At 38.6% G+C, this 27,679-nt stretch overlaps 1 protein-coding gene across 1 annotated transcript in view; it reads right to left on the bottom strand.

The window, feature by feature from the left end:
- MBOAT2 (membrane bound O-acyltransferase domain containing 2) overlaps positions 1-23,138 on the bottom strand; it is a 93,883-nt gene extending 70,745 nt beyond the window's left edge. The window contains exons 1-3 of the mRNA XM_038133738.1: positions 22,958-23,138; positions 5,411-5,556; positions 1,908-1,985 (exon numbers count right to left, since the gene is read on the bottom strand). Of these exons, the coding sequence (XP_037989666.1) occupies positions 1,908-1,985; positions 5,411-5,556; positions 22,958-23,029 (296 nt within the window). The 5' untranslated portion in view covers positions 23,030-23,138. The remainder of the gene's footprint in view (positions 1-1,907; positions 1,986-5,410; positions 5,557-22,957) is intronic.
- Between the last annotated feature and the right edge of the window lie 4,541 nt (positions 23,139-27,679).

Raw genomic sequence — 27,679 nt, 5'->3', positions numbered from 1 at the left:
ATCCCAAACCTGGGGCTATGCAGGTATACACAAGCACTACAATTAGTTGTACACACATCCCCACTAAAACATTGACATTCGCCAGTCCTGAGGCCAACTGGTACCAGCTGCACTCTGCTGTACACTACTTAACCTTCAATCTCCCCTGGACACCATGAGACACATTCATAGCCTGAAGAAAAACACTTAGGTGGGGAAGGGAGTAATTCACATTGTTTTCTATTCAGACTGCAAAACAGAAAGCCCTAAGTGGCATTTTACTGACAGAAAATTAAGTGTACCTGGTGCATTCCTTAGGTTCAGGCAGCATTGCACCTGGGATACTCCAGTAGCGGCAGGAGCAAATCTTGTGTAGTCTTGCCTGTATCACCTACTAGAAGTGGCTCCTGGAGCTTGCCATACAGCATCCACACATTGTCCACAGTTTAAAGTAACAAATGACTCTTACTTTTTTTTTTCCTTCCACTGAAAAAAGAGCTTTTTAGTTTTATCCAACAGCAGATTAATTCATATGGTGACAGAGCAATATAAGCTCTGTAATCAAATCTAGGTTTCCCCTCCCAGCTGCGCAGTAACAGCTGTGTATAACACAGCCAACATCTCAGCAGATCAGGCCATGCAGTTAAACCAGCTGCTATGAATTAGGAGGATCAGAAATTAATGTTCCCTTGCACAGTGCAGGAAATCTGCCTACCTGTCTCACGCTATTAGGAATGTAAACCACTGCTGCATTTCCCTTTTCGAGAAACCTACGTATCTTGTTATGGTAAAGGCCAAAGTGCTCCTGACTGGCACCTCCCTTTGCTGCATTTCATCACATTAATAATTTCTTTTAGAATATTAAGTAGCACAAGTTATAGTTTACATTGTTGAATGTCTAAAGCGAAATTTACATGAACAAGTTGCTTTACAACAACCAGTAATCAAAGAAGCTGTTTGTCTATAAACCAGCTATCCAACCAAATGAGGTTCTCTCACATCCACAGTAGTTTGAATACATGAGGCTTTGAAGAAAATTCTGAACATAAGAGCCTAATATGGGATATTTTAAAAGACAATAAAACTACATTCACTATCACAGTACAATTCAGCAGAGTATTCTAACAGGTAGGATCATGAACTAAGGCTACCCTGGCTTTGTGCTTTCTGTGTAAAGCAATTTTCCTCTTTGTTTTTTCTACCAGCATTTTTCTCACAGGCTGACATACTTCAGGAAACTATTCAAGCAAGAATTTGCTATTTTACTAAACATTTATGCAGGAATTAACACAGTGGGAACCTAATTTGTTTCTGATCTCTAGGCTACTGGAATAGTAAAACATATGCATACAGTAATAAATGTCTTCCCTGCTTTTAAGAATGACTGAAAAAGAGAAACAAGTGTTTTTCTTTTTGGATTCAGATACTCAAGCAAGATATCATGAGGCATTCAAACTTAAAATAATTCCATGTGTGTTTTATAAATGTATTCTTAACGTAGGACAGCATTCATACTGATATTAAAAAAAAAGTAATTATAAGCACTTAGTTCCTTCAGAAATTTCTTACACAAATTGTCTTCTGTTCAGACATCCTCCATCTACAAGCATTGGTTGCTTTCAAATTACATTTGTCAACACCCAGAAATACCTAAGATGAAGCAATGACGGAAAAAGAAGAATATATAAACACAAAATATGTCTCAGTTAAGTATTATTATAATGAGCTTTAGACATTTCAAAAGGCTGGCAAACATTCCCAAATAAGCCATCTTCTCACCTGAAAATAAAACCATGGTTAGAGAATTCAAATACTGAAATGTTAGGATACAACTAGAATTATGGTATATATGCATGATTACAAAAAACCCCTCAACAGTAGCATTCTTGTAAAGGCAAAGTAAAATAAATTTTAGAATGGAAACTTACTTGTGCATATTTTCCACTCCTATTATGATCATGATATAGTAGGAAATTCCACTTTGTATAACAAAATGTAAGGCATACCTGGGGGAAAAAAAAGTAAACCCTCATAGCATTTTCTTTAATGACAATCAACTGCATGCATTTATTGTGAAATTAAAGAGGTTCAAAGTTTAAAGCCGTCACTGCTCCCAAAGAAAAAACCCCTTTTATTCTATTTAAGTTTTCTGCTACCCTTCCTTCTTCTGAGAACTTCTCCTTTTAGCATAGCACAGAGAGCAGTAATGAACAAAAACTAAACACCCAGCTAGAATGTTCCAGCTCAATCAAGAATATTGCAAATGTTGATAATTCTTAAATTACAAAGAATATGTCGTATAATACTTCAATTTGGCATTATTTCCTGAGTAAATAACTGTAAACAACATGAAAGTTTTGTGGTTTAATTTCCATATTCATCTTTCTAGCTGTTTACAGCAATGGATATTTCAGATAAGGCCAACAATTTCTTAGTATCCATAATATTGTAAGATTTCCCACTCAACAGAAACAATGACTGTGTCCAGCCAGTCTCTTTGTCCCAGGTTGTCAGAAACTTTTAAAGGGATGGTGGTGATGGTCACAAAAAACACACACAAAAAAAGCCCTACACACCAACAAGCCACATATTTATTTCACAAAGGTGCTCTAAGCTCCTCTTGCTTGTTTTCCACAACTTACCACCACAGCTATCCCAACACCCCTGCTTTGGGAGTTTGCTTTGGCCTTTGAAGGAGTTTTAATTCAGTAAGCTGTACAGCACTGCTATCAAAGCAGTGCCACTGAATGGGAAAAGAGCTGATCTTCAGTAACTTGGGTTTTTTTTCATTCTGGTACCTTAAGTGCCTCAGTACCACGGGTACATATGCTCAAATGACACAACTCATCTAATTTGAGAATTTTTTTTTCCCCATGAAAAGCAGCCTAAAAACAGCTATTATTTTGCTACAGTGATGCTGTTTTCTTTCAGCTTATCACCAACAATTTCCTAATTGCACTCCTTCTCTACTCAAAAGGAAGTGACTTCAAAGATTTTCAACAAGAAAACCAGTTCTATCCAACTAAAATCCTTTATCCTACACATGAGGAACTGAGGAAAAACTTGGACATGAATTAACCTTGAAAAATCTTGACTTTTTACAGAGAAGCCAACCTGTACATGCTCCCATGCTTCACTTCTAGTTAGTCTCATTTAGGATAAGACTACCTAAACTTCAAGAGTGCATTTTAATATAGTAATTATCAATTTTAAAAGTTTTTACTTCCTTTTCTTATCTTTCAAGTATTAGCAATATTGTATAGCTAAATTACCACTAATTATAACTAATTACCATAGCGAAATGATAAAAACTTAAGAGGTTTGTTCTTTTACAGAGAAAAGAGAATAAGATATCAAAGCCTAAAAGAGTGTGGACTGACATGGAGTACCATACCAGGATTACAGTCACTGAAAACATTTCTTCTTTCAGAGCTTTTAACAATAGCAATACGTTCTTCAATTCAAATATTCAAAGAGATATATTGAGATACCACAGAGAACAGTGATTTTTAACTGCATACAAAGGGTACATATTCTGGGCCTTTTATGCTATCTGCTATTATGCCAAGGGAATTATTGCTTCTCTTCCTTTCCTCTACTACCATCACAAGTACTACAAAGTGACTGAAAACTAACACACTTGAAGATGACAACATAACTACAACTAAATGCCCTTAAAAAGGTGCAGATTACAAACTACTTCCCACGTTTAAGTTTGCATGATCTTATCTGCAAGTTACTACATTTACTAGTAACACTATATAACAAAACAGTAACAGTTTCCTTCTTGTTATATATGTTTATAAGGCATGTTACAGCACAAACCAAGAGTCACTGAAGATGTATCAGGGGCTTGTAACCCGTATGCATACTTGATTTCTTGGAAAGGGGGAGCCAAAAAAACCAAAACCATCAAAAAAACCTGCTTGTATAACATGTACTTAACAAATGGAAAAAGCATTGGCAGAAATACCAATTTTTAAAGAATGTGTACTTTCAACATCTCAAATTATGTTCTTTTCGTGATTTTTAAATAGTTTTTAGCTCCATAACTGCAAAATAGAAATTAATCTCTTAAAAAGAAAACATGTCTTCCTTTTTTTTCCAGGGCATATTGCCAGTGAGAAGCTGCCACAAATTTTTATTTATGTCTGTTGGGAGTAGAGGTTGCCTCTTTCCAAAATCTTCCCTATCCAAAATTCATATATGAATATATTAGTAACCCTTTCTAATTACAAGTTACAATTAATGATTTCTGCTTCTAAAGCAATGGAACCAATGTGCTTCTAAGCTCACACAGCTCTCAAAAAAATCCTCACATAGTACCTCCTATCTCCCATATCCTCTTTTTCTGCGGTGTTAAGACTGAAGTCTTTGAGATCAGATCATTCTCTCAAAGCAGAAGACCATGGCCACACGTTTAAGAAATGGACTGGTGTAGTAGAGTTTTATATAAAGTAAATCATGCAGGTAAATCTAAAGAATAAAGGTTACCGATTTCCTTTCCTAAAATTTAAAAACAAGGTATATCAATTAATGTTGGGAGAGCTCAGCAACATGACACTCTGCATGTGCAGAGACAGATGCACGCACACCCTGTGAGCAGCTTCCCACCTGCACAACAGCTTGATTAATTCCCCCATGGTCAGTAATGCTCTATAATAGTCAGCATAAATAAGTCTTTTATACACTTGAAGCTAAGTAAGCACCTTGTTTACAATGCAAATAAAATCAAACTGGCACTCAAACCATCTTGGGAAGATGCGAGCCATTTAGTAAGCTATTTTTTGAAGAAAAAAAAATTCACCAGACTAAATGAATACCCTTTTCTAACTCTACTAAGATTCTACCTTGCTATACTGTGAAAAGATCAAGACACGCAAACAGCAGTCACACAAAATATGTGTTTGAAAAACAATCACATCTTCCCTCCAAATCATTAAACAAAAAAAAAAAAGAAACTATGAAACAGTCAAAGCCAGCTTTTCTCCAGGTGTTTTTATCTAGGAGTGTCACTAGATATACTTTACAGTTCCAGCAACTCTTCCTTAAAAAAGTCACATATATCAATATTCAGAAAAAGACACTGAGTTCTCTCATGTCATGAGTATTTATGGGGAATTATCCTAGTCACCACATCTGTGCTACACCTCAAGAGAATACTTCTCCAGCAAGTTTACAGAGAAAAAGCTGCAGAACTTAAACAAACTGCACCTGCTTCATCTTCCCAAAACCACAGGCAGCCAGTATGGTAGTTACCAGTTCACAAACAGATGACCTTTCAAAATTTGTGCACCTCATCAGAATATTTAAGCTGATTTCTGTACATTTGCAGCAGCTAAAAACCCCACAGAATTAGGCAATGAGGTTCTTTGTAACACAGAAATAAAAATTGACAAGTTCCTGAAAAATGAATTTAAGTGCAACTTACCATCCAAAACAAAAAAGTGCAAGATAAAGGCCCAAGAGTGTTGCAACAACATGTCTTATAAATGGGCTAGTTTTGCTTGAATGAAGGTATGTTCGAAACCAAACAGCCGCAAGCAAGGCAAACAGTTGGCACACTACAAAGTTGACCTGCATAAAAAAAAAAAAGAAAGAAGAACTCACACAAGTGTGTATTAAAAATTAACAGAAATATGCACACATTTTCAGCAATTTGCAGAACCTGTAGCTTTGCCATGGCTTTTACCACACCATGTCTAAGAGCTGCTCCATGAGTCCCTCCCTGGCCAAAGCACAAACCAGTGCTCCCCCAAGCAGCTCAGAGGAAAAGATGCACTGAACACATGAGGCAATATGTGCTTAAATCAAGAAAAGAAAATTACGTCTTTTGCTGTAGATTTTCTGAATACCAAACCACTATCAACCATTAAATCACCTCTACTCTCCCAGTAATGTGAAGATCTGAGCTCTGGTTTTATTTGGTTTTTTAAGTGAGCAGGACTCGAAGCTACATATCAGCTCCAAAAATCACTGACAGATCCCTTCAGTAGTCTGTGCAGAAGCAGGGCTCAATTAAGTGCATTTCAGTGCTACGTAATCAGATAAACAGCTTGGTTGCACACTGCATTTTCTTCTTGTGCATTCAAGTAGGATAGTTTCAGAAATTCTTCCTCCCTTCAGGCCACTTATTCTAGAAGACAGAAAATTTCTTGTATATTAAATATTTAAAGGCATTAGGGCACTGAAAGCAAAAGCAGAATTGAATAAAACTAAATCAGTAAGTAAAAAGAATTGTTCTGATTGTGCCCTGAAAAAAATGTAACAGTAAGGGCACAATAAAGAAAAAAATTCTTCAAATACAGCAACCACTACCAAAAGTAGCTTAAGCTACAAAAATCTGGATATATTACTTTATTTAGAAAGTAACATTTCTCCCTTCATAGATTTTATTTGTTTACTTGCATAGAAAACTGCCTAACAATTTTCCATGTCTAACAGTGGCATCCCAAGTCATCACAAGCAACAGCTTGGGAACCACAGCTTCACAGAATCACAGAATTTCTAGGTTGGAAGAGACCTTTAAGATCATCGAGTCCAACCCATGTTCTAACACCTCAACTAGATCATGGCACCAAGTGCCACACCCAGTCTTTTTTTAAACACATCCAGGGATGGTGACTCCACCACCTCCCTGGGCAGATGATTCCAGTATTTGACCAGTGCTTCAGGTCCTAAGCACTTCAATAAAGGAACTTGTACATCCTGCATGCTTCACTGGTCCTCTGCACAACAGTGTTTTAGACTCTTTGATGGCACTTAGCTGAAATACATACTTAATCTTAACACCACTGGGTACAATGACAATACTATTTTTATGTTCCTGACAGCAAACCTAATATTGATGTTTGCAGCAACACAGTGCACACTTGCAATGCCATAATTCACTTTGTCCATTCCTTAACAATTTTTCAACCAAGTTTCAGGCCTTAATAGGTAAGGGTCAGAGTATGCAAACATGATCATTGTTAAAGCAGCAATTAAAACAACTACAGAACTCTCATTCTTGTAACAACTGAACCACTCCAAAACCTGTAACACCAAGTTAAAGCATTAAGTGCCAGCAGGGAAAGAGACTCAAAAGGCAGGACTGTGCTTTTTAATAGGTGCAGTTCCCTAAATTAAACTGTTCTTTAAATTGCCACGTACACTTTTTCATTAATTCTCTTACTACCACATTTCTATTATGCTTTTAACAGTATTTGAAAAATCCTAAATAAATGAGAAGATATTCTTCCAGGGCATAACTTGACCTGTTTTCTCTCCTTTATAAGCAATGATGCAAATGAAACAGAGCGAGGTTTATTACTCAAGATGATTCTATGGATTTAGTGGAAAAGTTTCATACAAAACAGTCAAGTGAACCACTGAAAGGGAAACAAACTGATAATGTTTTAGAAAAGAGGGCAAGAAAGAAAAATAAAAACAAAAAAATTATTAATTCAGTATCAACATTTGTATGAATATTTGTTACAGAAATTATGCCATGTAACCCACAAAGCATGTTTCTGACCCAAAGAACTCACATCCTAGACAGACTAGAAGGGGAAGGGAGACAAAGAAGGTTGCACCTTCACAGATATCTAGTGAAGCTGACGTAAAGAGACACAGGGAAGAAATGAGCATGAAACCAGTTCTGAAATGGACACACTTGCATTGCTGGTTTACTGAATACCCACACATTAGTGCTTTGACTTTAATATAGATAATTTACCAACTGGTATCACACAGTGTCCTCCTTTTTCAGATTACTACTAAAAGCAAACTAGCAAGACCCAGGGAAAAAGCAAAGTCGTCATCTGGCTCCTACTACTACTATGAAAAGGGCAGAAGTGCTTAGCATTTCTGACCTGGATCACCAACTCGATAGGAGCAGACAATAACAAACAACAAACCTTGAATCTCACAATTCAGGATGAGCCTGCAGGTTTAGGAATGAGTAAAATCCTCACGCAAAACACAAAAAGCAAACCTGAGAAAGGATTCAGCAGGTAGGGAGTGAAAAGGGCGTAACTTTCTTGGGCACTTGCTCTTTGTTTAGCTATTTACTCATATGATCAAATCTGTATCTGAAAAACAGTATCCCATTAATTAAAAAACAAACAAAACCCCATCAAAAAAAAAAAAAAAACCCAAAACATCTTCCCCAAAAGAATGTTCTGAGAACAGACAGCAATAAAATGCAGAATAACATACCTTCACATCAACCCCACAAGCCAACTTCCAGGGATGTGAATTTATTACATCAGTTTTTTGAACACAAAACTAAGTGACCCAAGCAGCACGCGCCTTTTCCAAAACCCTTCCTCACAAATGAATCCTAAACTGCCAGTGCAGTTTCAAAGTGCTCTTCCCAAAAAGTGCACAAACATATACAATACTTGGAAATCTAAGGCATCACCACAATAGTTACACATCACCCTGCATTTCTTCTGTACCCTTACCAATCCCATTCTTATCCTTGTCTCAGTGCACCCAAATGCAGATTACAAGCACCAAGAGTTCTGCTGAACTTGTAAAGCTCCCAAAGCTTTAAATACATATCTGTAAAACCAAGCCATGAAGCAGTTAAGGTTTGAGAGCCATGCAACCTGAGTTTAGCCTTTATACATACCTACTTTTGACTATATTCTTTCTGCTGTGTTAGTTTATTTTCCCCAGCAGTGTTTCTGATTCATTCAGCAAATGGACAATTGCCCAGTTTTTACCCTCATCCTGTGACCCATTAAATGCTTACCATCTGCATTCTACACTGACTATAAGAACTTCACATATTATGCAGCTCTGTCCATAACATGGTAAGACTACATACAATAAATGTAAACTTTGCATTCATTTCATAAGATCAGTATTCCTATTCTAAAGGTGAATGACTAGCACAAAAATTATGAAAGCCCAAAGGGTAAAATAAATGCCCACTAACTTTGGTTGCTCAATTTCAGACACTTGGTGACTAGTTTTTCAGTCAGTACTTTTAACAGAACTTTACTTGGAACTGCGTTTTGAAAATATAAATTCAGCTGCTATTCTGATTATCCAGCATGCCTATAAATCAAGCCCAAAGTATCTCAAAATGCAAGCAAAATTTAAAGGCATCACTACAATCTATTTTTTTTCCCTATTTTTCTCCAGTTCACAAAAACCCTCTGGTTTACTACTGATTTGCCTTCCAAATAAAGGAGCTCATATGGAAGAGTTTGTGAGCACTGCTGAGCAGTGTTAGAGTCACAGGGGCAATCTTCATCTGACACTTATTCTGACTTCTGAGCATCTGCTATCACAGGCTATATATTCCCATGGTAAACATCGAGAGTACTTGACTACTTACATTTTAAAAGAAAACAATTTCTACAACAAAAATCAAAACTTACCTGTGTCTTTCAGTCCACAGCACTAATTTCTACCACTTGTACTCATTTCCACATGGAAAGAAGTTTCATCCCTTGCCAATACTACGGGAAGTAGAATGAGAAACAGACTCTGTGGGCTCCCAAATTCCACTGTATGCACTTCCAACTCCAGCAGTGAGGTAATTCGTGAATCTCCACAATGGTTTAGTTCATATCAGAGAGGGCTCCTGAAGCCCCCCAGTTATCTGCACTTCACACACTTTGCAAGTGCTGTGCAATGGTGTCTGGATACAGAAACCTGATTTCTTTTAAACTAACTGAACTAGAATATCTGCTCCAAAGGTAAGGGAACATTTAGCCTACAGACTAACCTAGGCAAAGGCAGTATTTCCCAAAATTATTACAGCACCCATGTTGGCTCCTCAATGCCAATCACTGCATCCCACAGAAACACTGCTTTCTGTACTGCACTATTTGGTTTAGTAATAAATGCCAAAATTTCATTTTCAGCCTTTTCCTAACTCCATCTCCCATCTTAAGCCATGCTGAGCAGTGTGGAATTGAAAGACAGCTTCGCTGTATCCACACTCTGAGACAGATGAAGAACTTGCCCTCACATACACAGCTTGCCTTGAAAGGGTGACAAAAATGATCTGGCTGTCTATAGGAATAGACAATAGGAACAGACAGCAAATGAGCAGGAACAAGGACAGAGCTGGACATCACCACTTTGAAAGCTTCCATGAAAACCAGGCACTCAACCAAGCAGCAATTTTGTTGGCAAATGTGATATATACAAACTTCAAAAGGTATACTTGTATACCTTTTGAAAACTTATGTCAAGCTCTTATAACATCATGAGTATGGGCAAAATACAACTTTCTAAATACCATATGACTTGGTCAGATGTGAGCAGAACACCCACAAAGAACAAAGACAACACATTCCCTAAAGCTGCATGATGCAGTCTTCAAACCTAACTGTAATGTGCCTCCATGAGGTCACAAACCTGTTCCAATAAGCAGCTTCAATTTTACAGAAGAAATTTAAAAATAAAAAAAAACTAGCCAAGATCTATTTAAAGCTGAGATTTCATGGGGGAAAAAATATCTTGCCATAGAATGGCAGGTTTCACCCTGAGAAAGCAACATGCGATGGAAAGTTATGTTCACATAAGAATAAAAAATATACAACTATAATGTAAATTATCACCACTAGTTATTCAGCAATTAATGATACAAGTGTGCGTTACACATACTAAGCTATTACAGAGCCTGCTGTGTGTAGCCTAGCAATTTCAAAATTAAATCCACTATTTCGGTTCAAAACTAGTCATACAAGCACTGCAGTTCATAGGCACAACTCATGCCAAATGTAATAGTAAAACATGAACACAAATTCACAGTTTCAGTATCTGGAGTAGCTACACAAAATACAAATCCATTCTATCATTAACTGCAATAAGATATCTACATAAGAAACTCTCTATTTGCATGACCTCTACAAAAGTCAACAGAAAGTATGTAACTTCTAAAGACATTTATTTTAGTATTTTAAAAGAATACAATGTAATTTATGCCATGCTTTTGTAGAAACAAAGTTATTGCTAAGGGATAAGTATTTAAGACATCAATTCTAAACATAAATTAAAAAAAAGAAAAAGGTCACTGTCGCTAGGCTTTTCATCATCAAGAGGAAATTCTAGCATAACATTGGATTTGAAGACCTGGAAGTCTCCAACTTTACAACACAGACAGCATCTTTAATAAATCGTTAAAGAAATTTAAGTCCACATTAAAATAAAACACAGAGGAAAAGTTTATTTCTTCTACAAAACTAATTTTAATACATGCAAATTTTATCTACTAATTCCGATTTCAGGCTAAGCTTTCTCTTCATATCAGCTATATTTTAGTATCAAAAGCCAATTGCTGCAGTCAATTGCGGCAGAATCCTCCAGAATCCTGCTACTTCACAGCACAGAAGGCATCTGCCTCATTCAGAAAAGCAGCCAAAGTAGAGAGGGAATTTTATTGATACAGATAATTCCTAACTGGATGGCACAAGTTAATCACACAGGCCCACGCTGTACAGCCTACTAATAATCCACTGAAAAGCAGCAACACAATGGCACAAAGTTTTGCTTACCAGCTATAGCAAGGTACTGAGAGACACCCAAAGAACAACATTTACACCAAAGTACCTCACAAGAGAACAGTGGTTTAGCAGGTGAAGCACCAAAGACGACCCAGGAATGTTGCATTTTACTCTGCCAACAACCCACACAAACTCTCTGCAAGTTGTCTTGTCTTGGTGCTTCCCTATTTTCTCACTTTTAACAAATTTTCTCCAATACGAAAAAAAAAAAAGTATTCAAACCTTTAAAATGCAGTGAATGCCCATGGCTTCAATACAACACTTGGGATAAATTAAAGCTGATGTGAGGGTTCTTTTTGGGGGATTTGTTTTTCTGTGGATTTTTGTCTGTTTGTTCTTTATTGCATTTTTTCTAAGTTATTCCTTAAGAAAAATAAGAAGACACTTCTGTTCTTATTGCTGAAGAATTAGGCTTTGAAAAAAGACTACCCAGATAGAAGCAGAAGCACTGAAGCCTACCTGATCATGTGCAGAGCCTAAAATAACAAGTTTAAGATGCAAGATGCTTTACAGACAACAGTCAAGAACCTGTGGATACAGCAATTATGCAGACAAAGATTTAGGAGTACCCCTCTTAGCCACACTGAGGTACATTTTCCCCTTGGAATCCAGTTTTTCTGAGGTGCAAGATAGCAGCATTACTTGTCTCCCTGTCTACAGTAATTTTTTGGCCCTCCATTCTACCACAGACAAAGTTATGATCTATGCTTCCCCTGTACCTGACAGGGCCAATGAGCAAGGTGCACTAAGCAGCATTCTTCTTCTCCAGCCTTTAGCTCTTCTTTTCAATGTCTATGGCTATTAGAGAAAAAAAGACTTTTTAGGAAAAGAAACAGAATATGAATTACAAAACCACTTTAAAATGAGTTCTTGCAAGACCTAGGAGATCAAGACAGAATGGTGTACATACACCTTACAAAGACCCTAAAACCAAGGCTTTGATGTTTTTTCTAAATCTGTAGGGCCACTTTAGCAGTAACATTTTAAACACAAACCTCGTCAAGCATGATGTTTGTTGACACATACTTGTCAAAAATTGCCAAACCTTACCACAATTAATGAAGCATCAGTTCTGCCTTGTTCCTTAAACATCATTATTTTCTTGTTCCTGCTCCAAGTTAAGTCAAAACTATTTCCCTTTCCCACAAAAACAATGAGCTGAGGAATGAAAAACATCTGTAAGAGTTCACAAAAAATTGCTTATAACATACAGGAGTTAATGTTTCTCCACAGCAACCAGACAGCAGTATGGATGGGTAGTCTTCTGTCCAATTTCTAACCTTCTTCAAACAGAAAAACAACTTGTACAATTATCCAATAATTGCTTAATGCCAGACAGCTAGGAACTGAAAAGTGAGAATGACTTACTGGAAACCAATGTCAATTTTCCAACTACTGCCTCAAAGTTGCTGCACTAATATTAAAGGGGAAAAAAAAGGAAATAACATTTTCCACACTAAAGCTGAAAAAAGCAATTCCATTACAAGGCTCAAAATCAAACCACTTTGTAATTTTCCTCAATTTATTGGGAAATGTCAAGAAGACAACTTCAGAGATACTGGCAAGGTTATTTGATGAAAGTTGACAGATACTTAAGAGTAGTTCAGAGAATCTTTCTTCTCTGAATGATAGGAAGAAACAAGATTCCTCTTTCAACTGAAAGCATCATAAATCTTAAAAAAATGCTTTCAAATGTATTTTTTATTCAATTAATACTCTACCTTACATGATGAAAATATAACTAATTAACATTGCTGTTGTGAAGTCTCAACCTTGCTTCATGGGTGAAATGTGAAGAAATGGAGGATAAGCAGCAGTGATTATTTTGTAATCATACCAGCATGGGAGATGTTTGTATTAAGGCACTATGTTCTTTGTAGCAAAGACTGCACTGCTGAATGTTTATACAGTATCCAGTATGAAGGGACACTTACTCAGATGAAAACCCCAAGCCCTCTAACACCAGCCACTTCCTTGAAGTGCTTGCTCTAACCATTTGTGTTAGTCAACATCAACACCACTGGCAAATGCTTTTTAATATTGCACACATACACTTCAACTCACCATTAATTTGTTGGCAGATGAAAGGACTTAACATAAGATCCTAAACATTTTCTTTCTAAGCTGGTTTCAGTCCAAAACATCAAATCCAGTTATGACATAAGTTAGCAATAGTAGTTCTATTTCCAGTATTAACTCCCAGCTGCCAGTTTGCAATTCTTAAGTATGCTACAGAGAGCAAAGCACATGGCAAACAACATGATGGAGGCAATAGTAATCGGGTTTGTGCAATAAATGAGCATCAAATCCAACCAGCTTTTTCAAAGAAGGCTTACTTAATCATTACTCAGAATTACTCTAAAATAAACTGTATGACTAAAGATGTAAAATGAAACATCAATGTACATTTCATAGTGAGAACAACCAAAACTAATTCATTAAGGATAGGATTGGCTGAAGGGTGTTCTCTCTGATAGGCTCTTAAGAATTCACCATTATAGATCATGAGTTGTCAAAAAAAAGCTATTTATTCATGGGAATACCCAAAATCTAGGATGCAAGTTTGGTTCAAAGGTGAAATCAGACTAAGAATGCTGGCTTGGGTTTTTTTGTTTGTGTTTTGTTTTCCTCTCTCTTCAGAAAAAATGAGGACCTAAATCACTTGCTTCTGTTAAGCAAAAACTGGTTTGGCCAGTTAAGGATTGCAGATCTCAGACTACCATGGAAAAAGAGTTTGCAACATCAAAACACCACAGCCTGGCATTATGTTGGCACAACACAGCTCCAAACAAAGATCAACTCAGTTACTGTGCTTTTAAAACCACGGGTTTTTATCATACACTCACAGTGCACCTGCAATAATGACGTGAACTCAAAATCTCTACCCTATCACATGTATCAGCAGTACACTGATAACAAAATCAGCTGGAAAATAACACAATTTGAAGTATTAGAAATCAGGCATTCTTTATTAAAGTGCTGGACACTTTCTGAGGCTATCTTTGCTAATCAAATGTGTGTGTGAAATTTTACAACAGGGTATTCATTCCATCATGATCATACATACTCATTACAGTGTACTTCCTAGCTAATACATAAACATTATTTTTCCTAGAATTAATTTGCAGGCATCTGTCTCCTATTGGAAGCCCTTTCACGGTTCTAGAGGGTTGTCTAAAGGGGTCTCTGGTGGTCATACTCAACAAGTGCCTCAATATTACAGGTGACCTTTCCTTGAACTTTTTTTAGGAATGAGCGGTTACTTCTTGAGGTAGAACTTTGTCCAAAAACCCACTATATTCCTCATTATCTGTTTATCCAATAGTTCCAGCTATGTTTATCATCCTGTGTGCATATTTTTATATTCTTTTATCCTTTTATTGCTAGTTAATCTTTAAGCTCCATCTAGCAATTCCAGGGGAACTGAAAATTTCTATTCTCTGTCATCTATAAATACAGGGTATTCAAACGTGCATTTGAATGACAAGTTTTTATTTGAAAGCCCAGAGAACCACTACCGTGTCTGAAATTTTACAAAAACTTTACAAGCTACTCGCTTTCCTAGGCATTTAAAAATACAGCAAAATAACCAACATCTATGGAGGTATCTTACTCAAATGCAACCAGAAACTGACATTTTCTCAATTAAGATTTTACTTCACTCCAATTATATTCTTCTGGTATGTGAGAAACTGAAATACATCCTAAAATAAGCAACAGACATTGAAAGTAAGTCTCTTGTCCATACAGCAAGCACAAATCTGGTAACAACAACAGTAATTTCAATTAGCAAGTAGAGCAAATATTGCCCATCTTTAAAATGTCAGCTTCTCAGTGCTCTCTGTGGGAAGGAAAAAAAATAGGAGAGGGCTTCATTACACTCTCCCTTGAAAGAGCTACTATCCAACACATTCTGTATTCCTCTATGTCTATTATCTTCCTGCTTTTCCCAGTTCAGGAATCATTCCCATGAGATCAGCCTAGCCTCATCTCCAAGCACCAGAACAGCAGCCCCTTAAACATCTACAGTATACAACAATCCACACAAGCAGGGGACACTCCTTTGAGATGTTACATCTTTTCAAAATAATCCCATTTTAATAATATTTTAGCAACATTTAGAATTATACTTCTATATTGAAATATTTTAATCTCACCTCTTACATTCAATTCCATTACAGAAAATTATTAGCTAATGTACCCTACAGGTAGACCTTCTACAAATCTCAGCCATCACTGAACTTCTAAAATTCTGCAGATTTGTGGTGACCTCAAATTCTTCCTAGTTTTCCACCATGAAGAATAAAACCCAATTCATTTTAGTCTGGGCCTTCAGTTAAATTCTTCAATGACACGCTTAGTCAATTGAATAATTGGGGTTTTACATATGTGCATGTGTTTATATATATATGTAAGATTGAAAGGAAGCAGTAGAATCAAGAGAATTACTCAGCCAAAAGGCAGGTCAGAAAGGTTAAGAATGATCTGTACAGGTGGCATTAGTATATAGAATATACCACTGCAGTAAAACAACCAGTATGCTCAAAAGCCACATCTCAGAATAAGTACACCTTCTGCAGCTTAGGTCACTTTAACTGAAAATAGAAGAAAACACCAAAATCCCGATTACAGAAAATCACAACACTATAGCCAAACCAAAACAGCTTCTTCACCTTTGGATATATTATTCTAGAATAAAAAGCAGAGCTATGAACATTTTCCTTTGCAAAAGATGGCTTAGCTATCAGAATGATCACTTAAAACAAGTAGGCATAACGAGCACTTATCTAAATTTGCAGACAAATTGAAATTCTCAAACAGATCTGTTCACTTAAGTGCTAAAAGACTAGCAATGTTGATTCAACTGATGTTGAATTTAAAATACTTCCCAAAGAAAAGAAGGAAAATAAAATATCCATACTGAAGAGCTACATCAACTTTCTTTGTAACAAAAATACCGTGAAGATGCACACATCAAGCAAACAGGTTTTCACTTGGCTACGTGTAGTTGTTCTCACTTTCCAGGAAAAAACTAAAACTTCAGTCTAGACTCCCTAGTTCAAGGGGAACAAGGAAAAAAAAATGGGCACACGTTACTCAGGAAAAGTGCACATTAGTCAAAATAATAAATGTGAAGAAAGTATACTGTAATCAAGTCTGCAAAGGATGTATCACAGTGCTTCATTAGGTCAACGCAGCAACAGGCAAACAAGACTGAAAAGTCAACAAATGTCAGGACCACCGAATGATAAATATGACTCATCTATTTCAGTTTTATTGCTTTTTCAGAACTCTTGCTTAAAGTCAGCACAGTACTCAAGAAAAAGCCCACAGAGTGAAAAGATCTAATAGCTGTGGTACAAGAGATTTAGAGCAGAAACCCTTCAGAAACAGAAAGCAACACAATGGTAACCATGCACTCCATAAAAAGTGACTCTCGTTATCTTCCTTATGCCTTAATCTTTTTTTCTTTATTAGACCACTCTTTGAGCACTCCACTGTTTCTTTTCCACATCCCAGAACTGCAGTATTTTCATAGCAACTCCTGTACCCCATTTTGGCTTCAGAAATGGGTTGTACTGTCATGAGCACAGATGCGTGTTCACACACAACCTATACGACTTGCATAAGAATGTGAAAAGAATGTGACAAAACAAAGCAGGTGACCATAAGCTGTTCAGGTAAAGAATATTTAGTTTAAATGTTTACTGTAGAAACCTTGAGTGTAACTATATTTGAGTTTTTCCACTGCTTTGCAAGAAACTGAAGAAAACATCCTGTGACAGCAAGTGAGAGAGCAAAATTCACTGTTGCTTCTGTAAATATTAAAGAATTAAAGCAGCTCTGTAATTTACGTCCTCACAACAATATTCATGAACCTGAATAACACGGATTTATTTTCTTCTTGCACTAAATCTATTACTTCATAAATGGCCCATCTTTTCTAACACTGTAACCCAGTGTTTGCTTTCTTTTCCAACTCTGTTCATGACAGATTTCACCTCTTCCTTCAAGACAGTCACTTTTGTCAATTTTTCCTCTTATCCCAACCATTCCATCCTTCTCTATGTATTTCTTCATTGCAGAGTTAACTGTTTACCTAATGTTTGTTGAGTAAGTCAACACCTAACCACCAACAGTAAAACCTGGGAAAGGTGTCACTGTACAGGACCCTCCTGATGATACATTCCCTCCCTTCCAAGAGTTCAAAGGGAAGTTAAGAAACCACTGAAACCTTGGCTAGCAAACACAAACGATTCAAATCGCCACTGAGAACAGCACATGCAGAATGAAGAACAGAACTTTATTTCCAGCTTTTTTTCACCCACTACAGTCTCTATCTATCATCATAGGAGATCATGTTTTGCCATCCACCCTTCATTCTCCTGACTGCTGCTAGCAGCACATAAGGAAAGTGCAGGGCAAAGTAGGGGCACAATTTGCTTATCCTACCACTCCCTTGCCTTCAGTGTTTGCATTTTACACACCCATGAATGCTAATTTTACTCACAGCTGTTCCTTATAAATTTCCTGGGTCATATCTGAGAAATCAGCAACAAGCTGCCCTGGGTTCCACAACCATACCCTTAGACAAGGGTCTAAGAATCAATGTTGAAAGAAGGAAACTTGGGACACTCTTCCCTTTATTCATTTTTCTAGTTTGATAATGCTTCAGTCAAATGTTAGGCCATCTAAATTCTGGACAGTTATACAGGACAAACATTTTGACATCCATTCCACGCTTAGACAAAAAGGATTTTATCAGACTAAAACATTTCAGCCCTCAGGAGGATACTTTATGTTGCCTTGGCAGAAAACAAGGGATGATAAGACATCACTAATGCTCAAAATTTTGTGAAATAACAGATCTAACTAGGAGACATACTCAGATGTACCCTGCAGGCAAATCAGGGACATAATGCTTTTCAGCAAAATTCCCTACCCCACCTCCAAACCTTGCCTTTTTTCCGAACTACAGCTGTGCTCACCTCCAAGGCATCAAAATAAAGGAGAAAAAATTGCTAAATTGCTTTCTTACATCATATGCATGTAAGAAATAAATATTTCATAGATATATACAAGGGGAAAAAAAAATTCCTGCCCACTCTCCTTGAGGGCTTAAAGGTGAAACACAGCTCAACATACGTCATTGCTTTTATGTGTGTTAAGGGCATGATGAAAGCAACTTGGATAACTCTCTGCACAAGGAAACGTATGCAGAAAATTATGTAAAGGTACAGCAAGCTGGCTTATGATCACTAAATGAAGCAAGTTTGTGTGGCTTATGCAATTCACATTTAGGAAGAGTTGGATTTTTATGTCTATTCTTAATAAAAAAGTCCGTTTAGATTGTTTGAAGATTGATGGCACCCACATAGAAAATTGTATTTATTCTACATAAATGAGCAAACTAAACCAAAAAAAAAGCTAAAACTAGACTGGTGGGAAAAAAAAACCAAACCAACAACCAAGAAAAGTGTGGAAATAGCACAGAACTTTTTTTTCTTCTGTTGAAAAAACATTGCTTATTTTTGCATCCTGGACTTTAAGTCAAGTGCATAATCATAAGCATGACATTTTATGCTGTCCACATATCTTCACACATCTATACTGTTAGTAGTTGGAGCCACATTCCTCCCTTTCTTATCTAGAAGATAATCACTGAAGTTCAGACCATATTTCAGGATCTCAACATCAATCTTTTAGACAACTCATATAAAAAGTTGATGTTCACATATTGTCGTAGCCAGTCTCCTATCTCCCCTGCTCAACTATTCCTCTACTACAGATTGCAAATTTCTACAATATATGAAGGGCAGAATAAACCCCTACAATTTCTGTACATTTTCAGTAAACAATTTTGCTCCCTCTGGTGGAAGCAGTGAAAGCAATGATGATTCTCTGAACTCCCCTAACCTCACAGTGACCAAAAAAGCCAAAAAGAAAGCTTTGCTCTCCTGGAATCATTGTCAAAGCAAATTTAAATCTTTCCAATTTAATGACAAGTCAGCTGACACATTAAGATAAGTCATTTGTCAATGGAAAATCAGCAAGGTAGTGATAGAATTGGAAACAGACCAAAGTCCAACACATTATTTTTCCGGCTTCACCTTAGAGAAAGAAGAAAGAAGCAGAGGCTTAAATATTACATGATAACACACAGGAAAAATATAAAGCTAGGTGACAGATATAACTACAATAAAAAAATTCAGTTGCAACTTCAATATATTAGGCAACATGTGATACACTAGCAGCCAAGTTTTTATGGTAGACCTTCCCATACTTCTCTTGGGAAGTAGTCCAGGTTGGGAAGGACACGGCTACTTTTATTCCTTCTGTCCCCTGAGAAGACACAAGGAATATGAAGTACATTAATATTTATTCACTCATTCATTAACTTTAAGGACCTAACGTGCCATAGCTGTTGATAGAATGCTTCCTTTCCTGAACAGCCAATTTACATTCTCCAAGATGTCAAAAGAAACAGTTTTTACGAGGCATTTCACTCCCAAGCAGTGATTTTTTTTTTTTCCTACTACAAAATACAGAAGAAAGGTAAGTTTGTGGTAGGTTCTTGTTGACCCCGAGCATCTTCCCTTTCATCAAATGACTGAAAATAACAGAAAAACTGGCCCAAGAAGCCTATGAAGAACACACTAACTTTTCCAAGTAGCCCTTCAGGTTAAGTTGGTGCAAGACAAATCGAGAGACAAAGGAAAGGTTAACACAGCAACAAGTTTCTGCACAATACCTTGTTGGGGGATACACACAGAAGCAGAAAACAAGTTCTTCTCCATTCCTTTAGCTACCTGGTACTCTAGTTCCAAGAAAAAATGTCTAGCAAATTGTTAAAACAACAAAGTTTTTCTTCTGCAACACAGCTGGGCACAGAGAGAAGACTGTTGTGTCAAATGGCTCTGATGGAGCTCACCCTTCATATTTTGCACTGACTTCCAACTAGCACATAACCAACACCATTCTCAAATCTCTGCCTCTAGTTCTGCCAAGCATTAAGTAAAAAGTAATCAATTTCTCTCACACAGAGATGTGGATCTGATTGATTAATCTTAAAGATAGCAATTTCACCTTGAACGTAAATTTCTGCTTCCAGGCACTGCCAAATAGGGAAGGTTCTGCATTCATTTGTTTGAGCACCAGCGAGTAAGGCAACATTGGACACATGCTACCTCAATTTGTCTTCCAAGAGTTATATGCATTAGCAGGATAATTAGATAGTAATGGCTTAAATCTAAATCACAATATAAGCAACATTTTGGATAAAGATTAGTATCTATTTGTGGTCAAAACTGAAAGTGAGTGGAGAAAAAAAACCCCTACTGATCTCCAGCAGTTGAGTGCTGGTATTATACCAGAGTGCCTATTTCAAGCAGCTGCTATATTGGTATGACTGTAGTCATAGTACAGATTTGGAGCAAGTAGTAGAAACAATGTACTAACCAAGAAAACCTCTATTCTTCTATTATTTTTTCAAAGCAGTGCTACATTTTCATTCTGAGTATGCTTATAGTATCACCAAATGTCAAGCATAATCTCTGAGCAAACACACCAAAGAGTATCAGAACTTTCTTTTTCTTCCCTGACCTCATTATCTCCTTCACTCCCTTTGATTTGATTACACTGAACACAATTCACATTCTTTCTGTATTACAAACTTACTATCAAGATAGAATCTTGAACTGAGGTTGCAAAAAACTTTGCTCTTTTAAATCAGGTTTTTTATAGATATGTTCTCCTCAGTGCAGCAAAATTTTGAAGCTCTTCAATTCATACTCCAGCCACAATCAGCTCTTCATACACAACTGGACCTATATTATGTACAGTCTGAAAACAATGTATGTCTGACTTCCAACTGCTTATAACAAACGTTCTAAACTACATGCCTAGCCACCCTCCAATGTGATTTTGTGTCAAAAGCTCCAACAGAGCTCAAAGTGTACTTTATAAAAACTTCTTGGCTCTACAGGAGCATCTGTTGCAAAACATTCAATACAGGGAAGTTTTCCAGGCTTTGATAAAAAGTAACTTCATTATCATCAAAATGTTGTACCCACAATTTCAAAACTACTTTGGCCGTAGTCACACTATGTCACAATTAAATTTATGACTACTACTATGAGTATAAAATTATACACCACCACCATCATGCCATAAAAAGACGGTCAACTCTGACGTGTTTTACAGTATCCTCTAGAAGCTGGAGGTTTTATAGAAATAACCACATGGCACCTGGCAAGAGCAGCATACCACCTGCAGGTATGAGGCACCAAGCCATGAGGTGCCATCGATCCCAGCCACAGGTATCATTGCAAGGGGTGCACAGTATCTATTCCATCCCAGCAAGCTCAATTTCAACTTGCCTGTTTTACCAGTTTTCTAGAAGGTACTTTTTCCTGTATATCCTTAACCATCCTTCCATTCAAACAAGTGGCTGGGGAATGGGGGACAAAAAAAGAAGAATGTGTAACTCAGCCACTTCCAAAATACATTCACTAGGCATGCTCCTTCCTCTGTATTTCATTTCCAGTTACCTCTCTCACTTATCAGGTGTATTTTGTAGAAACAAGCCATCAAAGTCTCCCTCTACTGAAGCACAGACTGTTTTCTTTGATGGGTTTCACTCATATGTATATGAATTAAGCATTAAAAAAAAATTCCTAACATGAAATTTCTTGGTGCTACAAAATTTATATGAAGATTACTTTTCTTATGTATTCCTAAATACATAAATACTATGTAGATTTCAGAGGTCTAGACCACTTCCCCCATAAACAAACATTCTGGTCCAGCTTCAGTGATTAAACTCAGCAAACCTCAGTTTCCCAATCTTATTTTGTAATCTTCTGATATTTTGTGAAGATACCAGGATTAACAGCCTTCAGGAATTTTTATATCACTTGGACAATAGATACACAGAAACGCTCTGCCTACAAAGCACACACGAATTCCCAGCAGCATTGTGTGCGGCGCACATTATTTAACACCGCGTGTAAACCCCCCTGGCAGGCGCATCCAGGCGCGGCGCGCTGCTTTGCATTTGCAATTATTATTTGCATTTGCAACCTTCGCATCCCTTGAGCTGATACCGGCCCCGCTGCCAGCTGCGGATCCACATCTGGCCGACTGACGATGCCAACAAGTTGGGGCGAGGCAGGGCCGGGCAGGACAGGCTTGGATGCGGGCGGGATGCTGGACCAGCCGGGGCGGGCGCACCTGCCCGCGAAGCGCGGCCGCCGCCCCGGCGCCCCCCCGCCCGCGGGTGCGGAGAGGAGCCGCGGCCGCCCCCCGCTCCGGGCGCCGCCCGCCCCGCCCCGGCCCCACGGATGGACGGAGGGGCCGCGGGGGGCCGGGCCGGGCCGGGGCAGGACGGCGCGGAGCGGGGGCGCGGTGCGGTCTCTCCCGGCGAGCCCGCGGGAGCGGCGGCGGCGCGGGCGCCTCCCCATCCTCACCTGGTCGACGGGCAGGCGCACGGCGTTGCTGAGGGGCTGCAGCAGCGTGGAGCCCGTGGTGCTGGTGGCCATGGCGAGGCCGGGGAGCCGCTCCCCGCCCGGGCTCCCGCGGCGGCGGCAACAACAGCGGCGCGAACGGCCCCAGCCCCGCACGGCGCCGTGACAACAAGGGGCGGGCGCGGCCCCGCCGACGACTGACAGCGCCGGCGGCCAATCGCTGCGCGGCGCCGCCGCGGAGTGACGGGCGGGCTCGCCCAATCCCCGCCCCCCGGCGGGCTGGGCGGGACGAGGCGGCGCCGCGGCGGCCGCTCCGCGCTGAGGGTGGGTGGGAGCTGCGCAGGTACCGCGCAGGGCCCGGCGCTGCCTCGCCCGGTCCCAACCTGCGCTGGGGGACATCCTGCTGGGACGTTCTTCGCAGGACGAGCCGTTAGACATTGGAACGGGCTGCCCAGGGCGGTGGTGGAGTCACCGTCCCTGGAGGTGTTTAAGGGACCGCTCAGTGCTGGTCTAGTTGACACAGAGGTGTTCGCTCGTAGGCTGCACTCGATGATCTCGAGTCTCTTCCTACTTGACTCTGTGACTGTGAGCGCTGACCCGCACCCAGGTGCGCGGGGCGAGCGCTGAGGGCGAGGGTGGGTGATGGATGCGGGCACCTCCCGGGAAGTGACACTTCCCTGCGCGGGGTGGCCAGGCAGGGACAGGCAGGGACAGGGAGCGCGGCGCTGGCGGGGGCGGTGCCCGGTGGCCCAGGTGGCCCCTGAGGAGACCTCTGTCGCTGAGAGTAGCCCAGACCGTGTGGAAGCAGATAACTGTTGAGGTAATGAAGAGTCCAGCCCACGTCCGGCTCCGAATCATCGCCCCTTCGCCCAGTGGGGCGCATGGGCGCTCAGCAGCGGCGTACGCAGAGCTGGATAAGTGATGGATACACACTGGGCATGAGGACGGCCTGGAACCCTGGAGAAGTGGCACAAAAAATGGGTGAAGGAATCCTGTTCTTAAAGCCACCCGTGAACTTTAGGAAGTCTGTCTATCTTGCTGTAAGATACAGTTTTTAGTTTATTATTGTCCCATTTCTTAAATACAGAAACATGAAATGATAAAAGCACCAGTTCTTCAGCGGGTTCAGTCTAGCAGTGCTGTGTCCTTAAAGAAAGCTTCCCTAAAGGAAGTGATGTGATGGCCATAGCACTGAATTGGTGCACAGCACAACTCTTCCACCTGCCCGGTCAGCATTACCCAGTGTGAAACAGAGCACCTCAGTGAAGGCATCGCTTTAGGGAAGTGCGGAAAACTCTACCAGATGAGCTTACGCAGTCAGGTACTTACTAAGCCGTTCTGGTTTAGTGCCCTGCCTGCTATTTACATTAGAGCTTTCTGTAGATTTTTTTTTCCCCTATGAAATAACTGAAATATTAATTGTTCTAAAAGACAATATTTTCTTGGTGAAGGAGATTGCAAAGGAATATTCTGGTCTTATCTATAAAACTGCTCAAGATCCCTGTGTTTCTTGAGATAAAACTGCAAGTTATTTCTTGCAGTTTATCAAACTTATTTTTATAATTTTTGTATGTTGCACCTCTAAACCATGACACAATCAGCAATTTGCCCTCAACAGAAAAAATGTCACCATTTGAAGCATGTAAAAGATGAAATGCATTATCCACTGTCCTACTAGCAGTCTGTGTCTGGATTAGTGGCCAGGTGTAGTGATTTACATAGCCATTTAAGTTCATGGTTAATGTTAATTTGTAATAGCAGGAAAATGGAGGTAAGTGTAATTATCTAAAAACACACATTGTTTCTCTTACTGAATTGCAGACCACACTCTGTACTTATGTTTTAGCTTGTGGTAAAGTCTTTTGTCTGAATTTAAAGAGACTGGTTAATAGGTGCAAATAAGTGGTTTTAATTAGATTGCTTCACTGCATGACAGGCAATTACAATTGGGGTAGCATCTGCAGAAGCAATAGCATAATGTTCTTGTGGTAAAGCAAAAAAGAGCTGCTTTCAGAAAGGGGAAAAAAAACCCCAAAATTTTCCCAATTAATTCTGAATCAGTCTCTTAAATCTAAACCTCAAATTATATATATATGTGTGAATAACATCATAGGAGTGCAGTGTCACTAGGCTCAGTACAGTCTGCATTACACTATACATATGTATATATGTATATGAAGACTCAGCTCACTTTGTCTGATTTTCTTTTATTAAGATACATATCTACACACAGAAATATTTGTAAATCTTAACCTCAACATTCTCAAACGAAGCCACGAAAGCTGCTTTAGAAAAAGCTGATAACTAATTCTGAATCAGTCTAATCACAAGAAATTATTCTGGTGCATCTGTATAAATCTACGGAGGTGCCATTACTGACACTGGTGAAATACTAGCAGCAAAGAATTGACCTACTGAATGAACTCCTTATTTCTAATTAACAAAAGAAACAAACTCATGATATAATAGCATAAATGTTGGTTGGATTTAAAACACAGTGTTTTCTTTTTCTTGTAAGTTTTACTCTTTTGTGAGTGTATGTATTCTTGCAATGCTTAGAAAATAGCAAAAAATATTCTTTCCTGTATGACTCCTAGGAGTTCATCTGTCAAACATACATCTATAATGTGGATCACAATATTACCATAAATAATTTGCACCTATGGCATTAAGTTACACAGTTATGTCTTTCACAAGTTTTCAGTGGAGAAATGTGGTGTTTTGGGAAGACTTACTTGAGCTCTTATTTAGGAAGGTGTCTGTTGGGGAACACAACGTCACAGAAATACATCTTGAAAACAGTTACAAAATAATTGTCCCTTTGTTGAAACACTCTCTTGGTGGGGGAGATTGGTTACATGGAAGAAAAAAAGGTGTCCTGCCCCGCAGAGCTGAAAATCAAAGTTTGCAATTAAAACTGAGGTGTACAAATGTTGCTCGAGAAGAAAGTAACAGGAAAATAAGGGATTTCTGACAGAGAAAATGTGGCTTGTCTTTGATGTCTGCTGTATAAACGTACGGTAAGGCTGTTTCTGGCACTGCAGTAAAACTAGGTCTTCTGCTTTTCCTTTTTTTTTTTCTTTGAAAGAAGGTTTTATTACTGATGTTTTCAGAGAACTTCCTGCCCACATGAGAATACTGAGTGTGGGAAGGTGAAGCACTGTCTGGCGACAGGTAGCGTTCTGCATCACACTGACACAATGGCAATGCAGTTGGTCCTGAAAGGTAAATGATGCTGTGAAAAAGAAGGCTTTTGACTGATACACAGAAGCTGATGTACTGAGAGTAGTGAATCTGTAAAATTTCATGTGAATTAGACAGTTTTCAATAAACATGACTTACATTCCTACTGTTTAAAATATTTTAATGTAAGAGAATAAGACATGATACTTCCAAAAGGAAATTCTTTCCACCAAAGGCTGTCAGGCAGAATGCAGGAGGGTGTGGTGATTTAAGTAATTCCAGGACAGTGGCTTGGCACACCATGAACAACTTCTGATGTTCTTCTTCTGATTAAGTTTTTATGGTCCCATAAGTGCTTATAGTTCTTGGGTACAAAAATAATCATGAAAGCATCTCAGCCCTACAGAGATTCCTCAATCTGTCAGAATGAAGTAACAAACACTAGAGGTTTTCTTGTTTATTTGAGTGACACTGTAAGATAATCAGGTGCTAACAATACCAATCTATCTTCCCATATGACACTCTACAACAGAATAACAGAACGAGAAGCACTGTGGCAGGGGATAGGAAGGGATAAAGTTTCTAGATGCACCAGTGTGTACAGTTCTTGTTCCTTTTTTGTTTGCTAAGGCCATTCTAGGAACACATTCACAGTCAGAAAATTGGAACAATTACTGAAACTCCTTCTAACAAAATAAATGAAAAGGAAAATTAGTTTCAGTGTTAGAGAGTCAACCACTTTTGCACAGTAAAGTCGTATTTTAGACTTTCCTATCTGGCTTGCTTAGCCTGAAATATTTGAGACTTCATTCCAAAGAGAAGAATGTTTCTGCAAAAGCTGATGCCAGTCAAATGGAAATACTTTTAATTTAAAAATCTGCTCTAAAAATTTAGGTATTTGTATTTTTGCCTCACCCTTCCGGCAAAGCAGTCTTTTGCTATATCTTTAAATATTCTGCACAGCACAGTAAACTTCACATGCATCAGATGTTTTCTGAAATTATATAATCTTTAATTAGCCATTTCAGCTATTTTAGTAAATTAGTGCTCTGTGATTCCTTAATATTTGTTGGAATTCTTCATGATGATACTGTTAATTGCTAGTTCAAGTAACATTTGTTTGTCTCTCTCTCTCTCTCTACTTATGAAGAAAAATATAAATTCCTTTCCACAGCTTAGATACAAGACAGATAAAGTCTCCCTTTGGCTCTTTTAGCAGAATGCTTTGGTTTCTGATTTTTTACTTATTTTAGTCTTAGAGCTGCTCTGAGAGTGAACAACCTTCTCTGCCATTAAGGCAGCAATCAGTTTCAATCACATAATTGATTTAGATCAACTTTTTTTCTCCTAAGAGCTTACATCTTGGAAATTCTCTTACGGGGAAATGCATTGGTGTCTCAAAAACATAGTCATGTTCGGCTCAGACCATTTTGGTTTTTAACTACAGCACAAAGTCTGTTAAAAAATCAGGCAGAGCTTCTAAAGAAGGATGAGTGAAAGCTGACTAAAGCTTACTGTTCAGCTGTAAATATCCAGATCTTA

The sequence above is a fragment of the Motacilla alba genome, chromosome 3, assembly GCF_015832195.1.
Source record: "Motacilla alba alba isolate MOTALB_02 chromosome 3, Motacilla_alba_V1.0_pri, whole genome shotgun sequence".
Taxonomy (NCBI): domain Eukaryota; kingdom Metazoa; phylum Chordata; class Aves; order Passeriformes; family Motacillidae; genus Motacilla; species Motacilla alba.
This window is presented reverse-complemented; position numbering and strand designations above follow the sequence as displayed.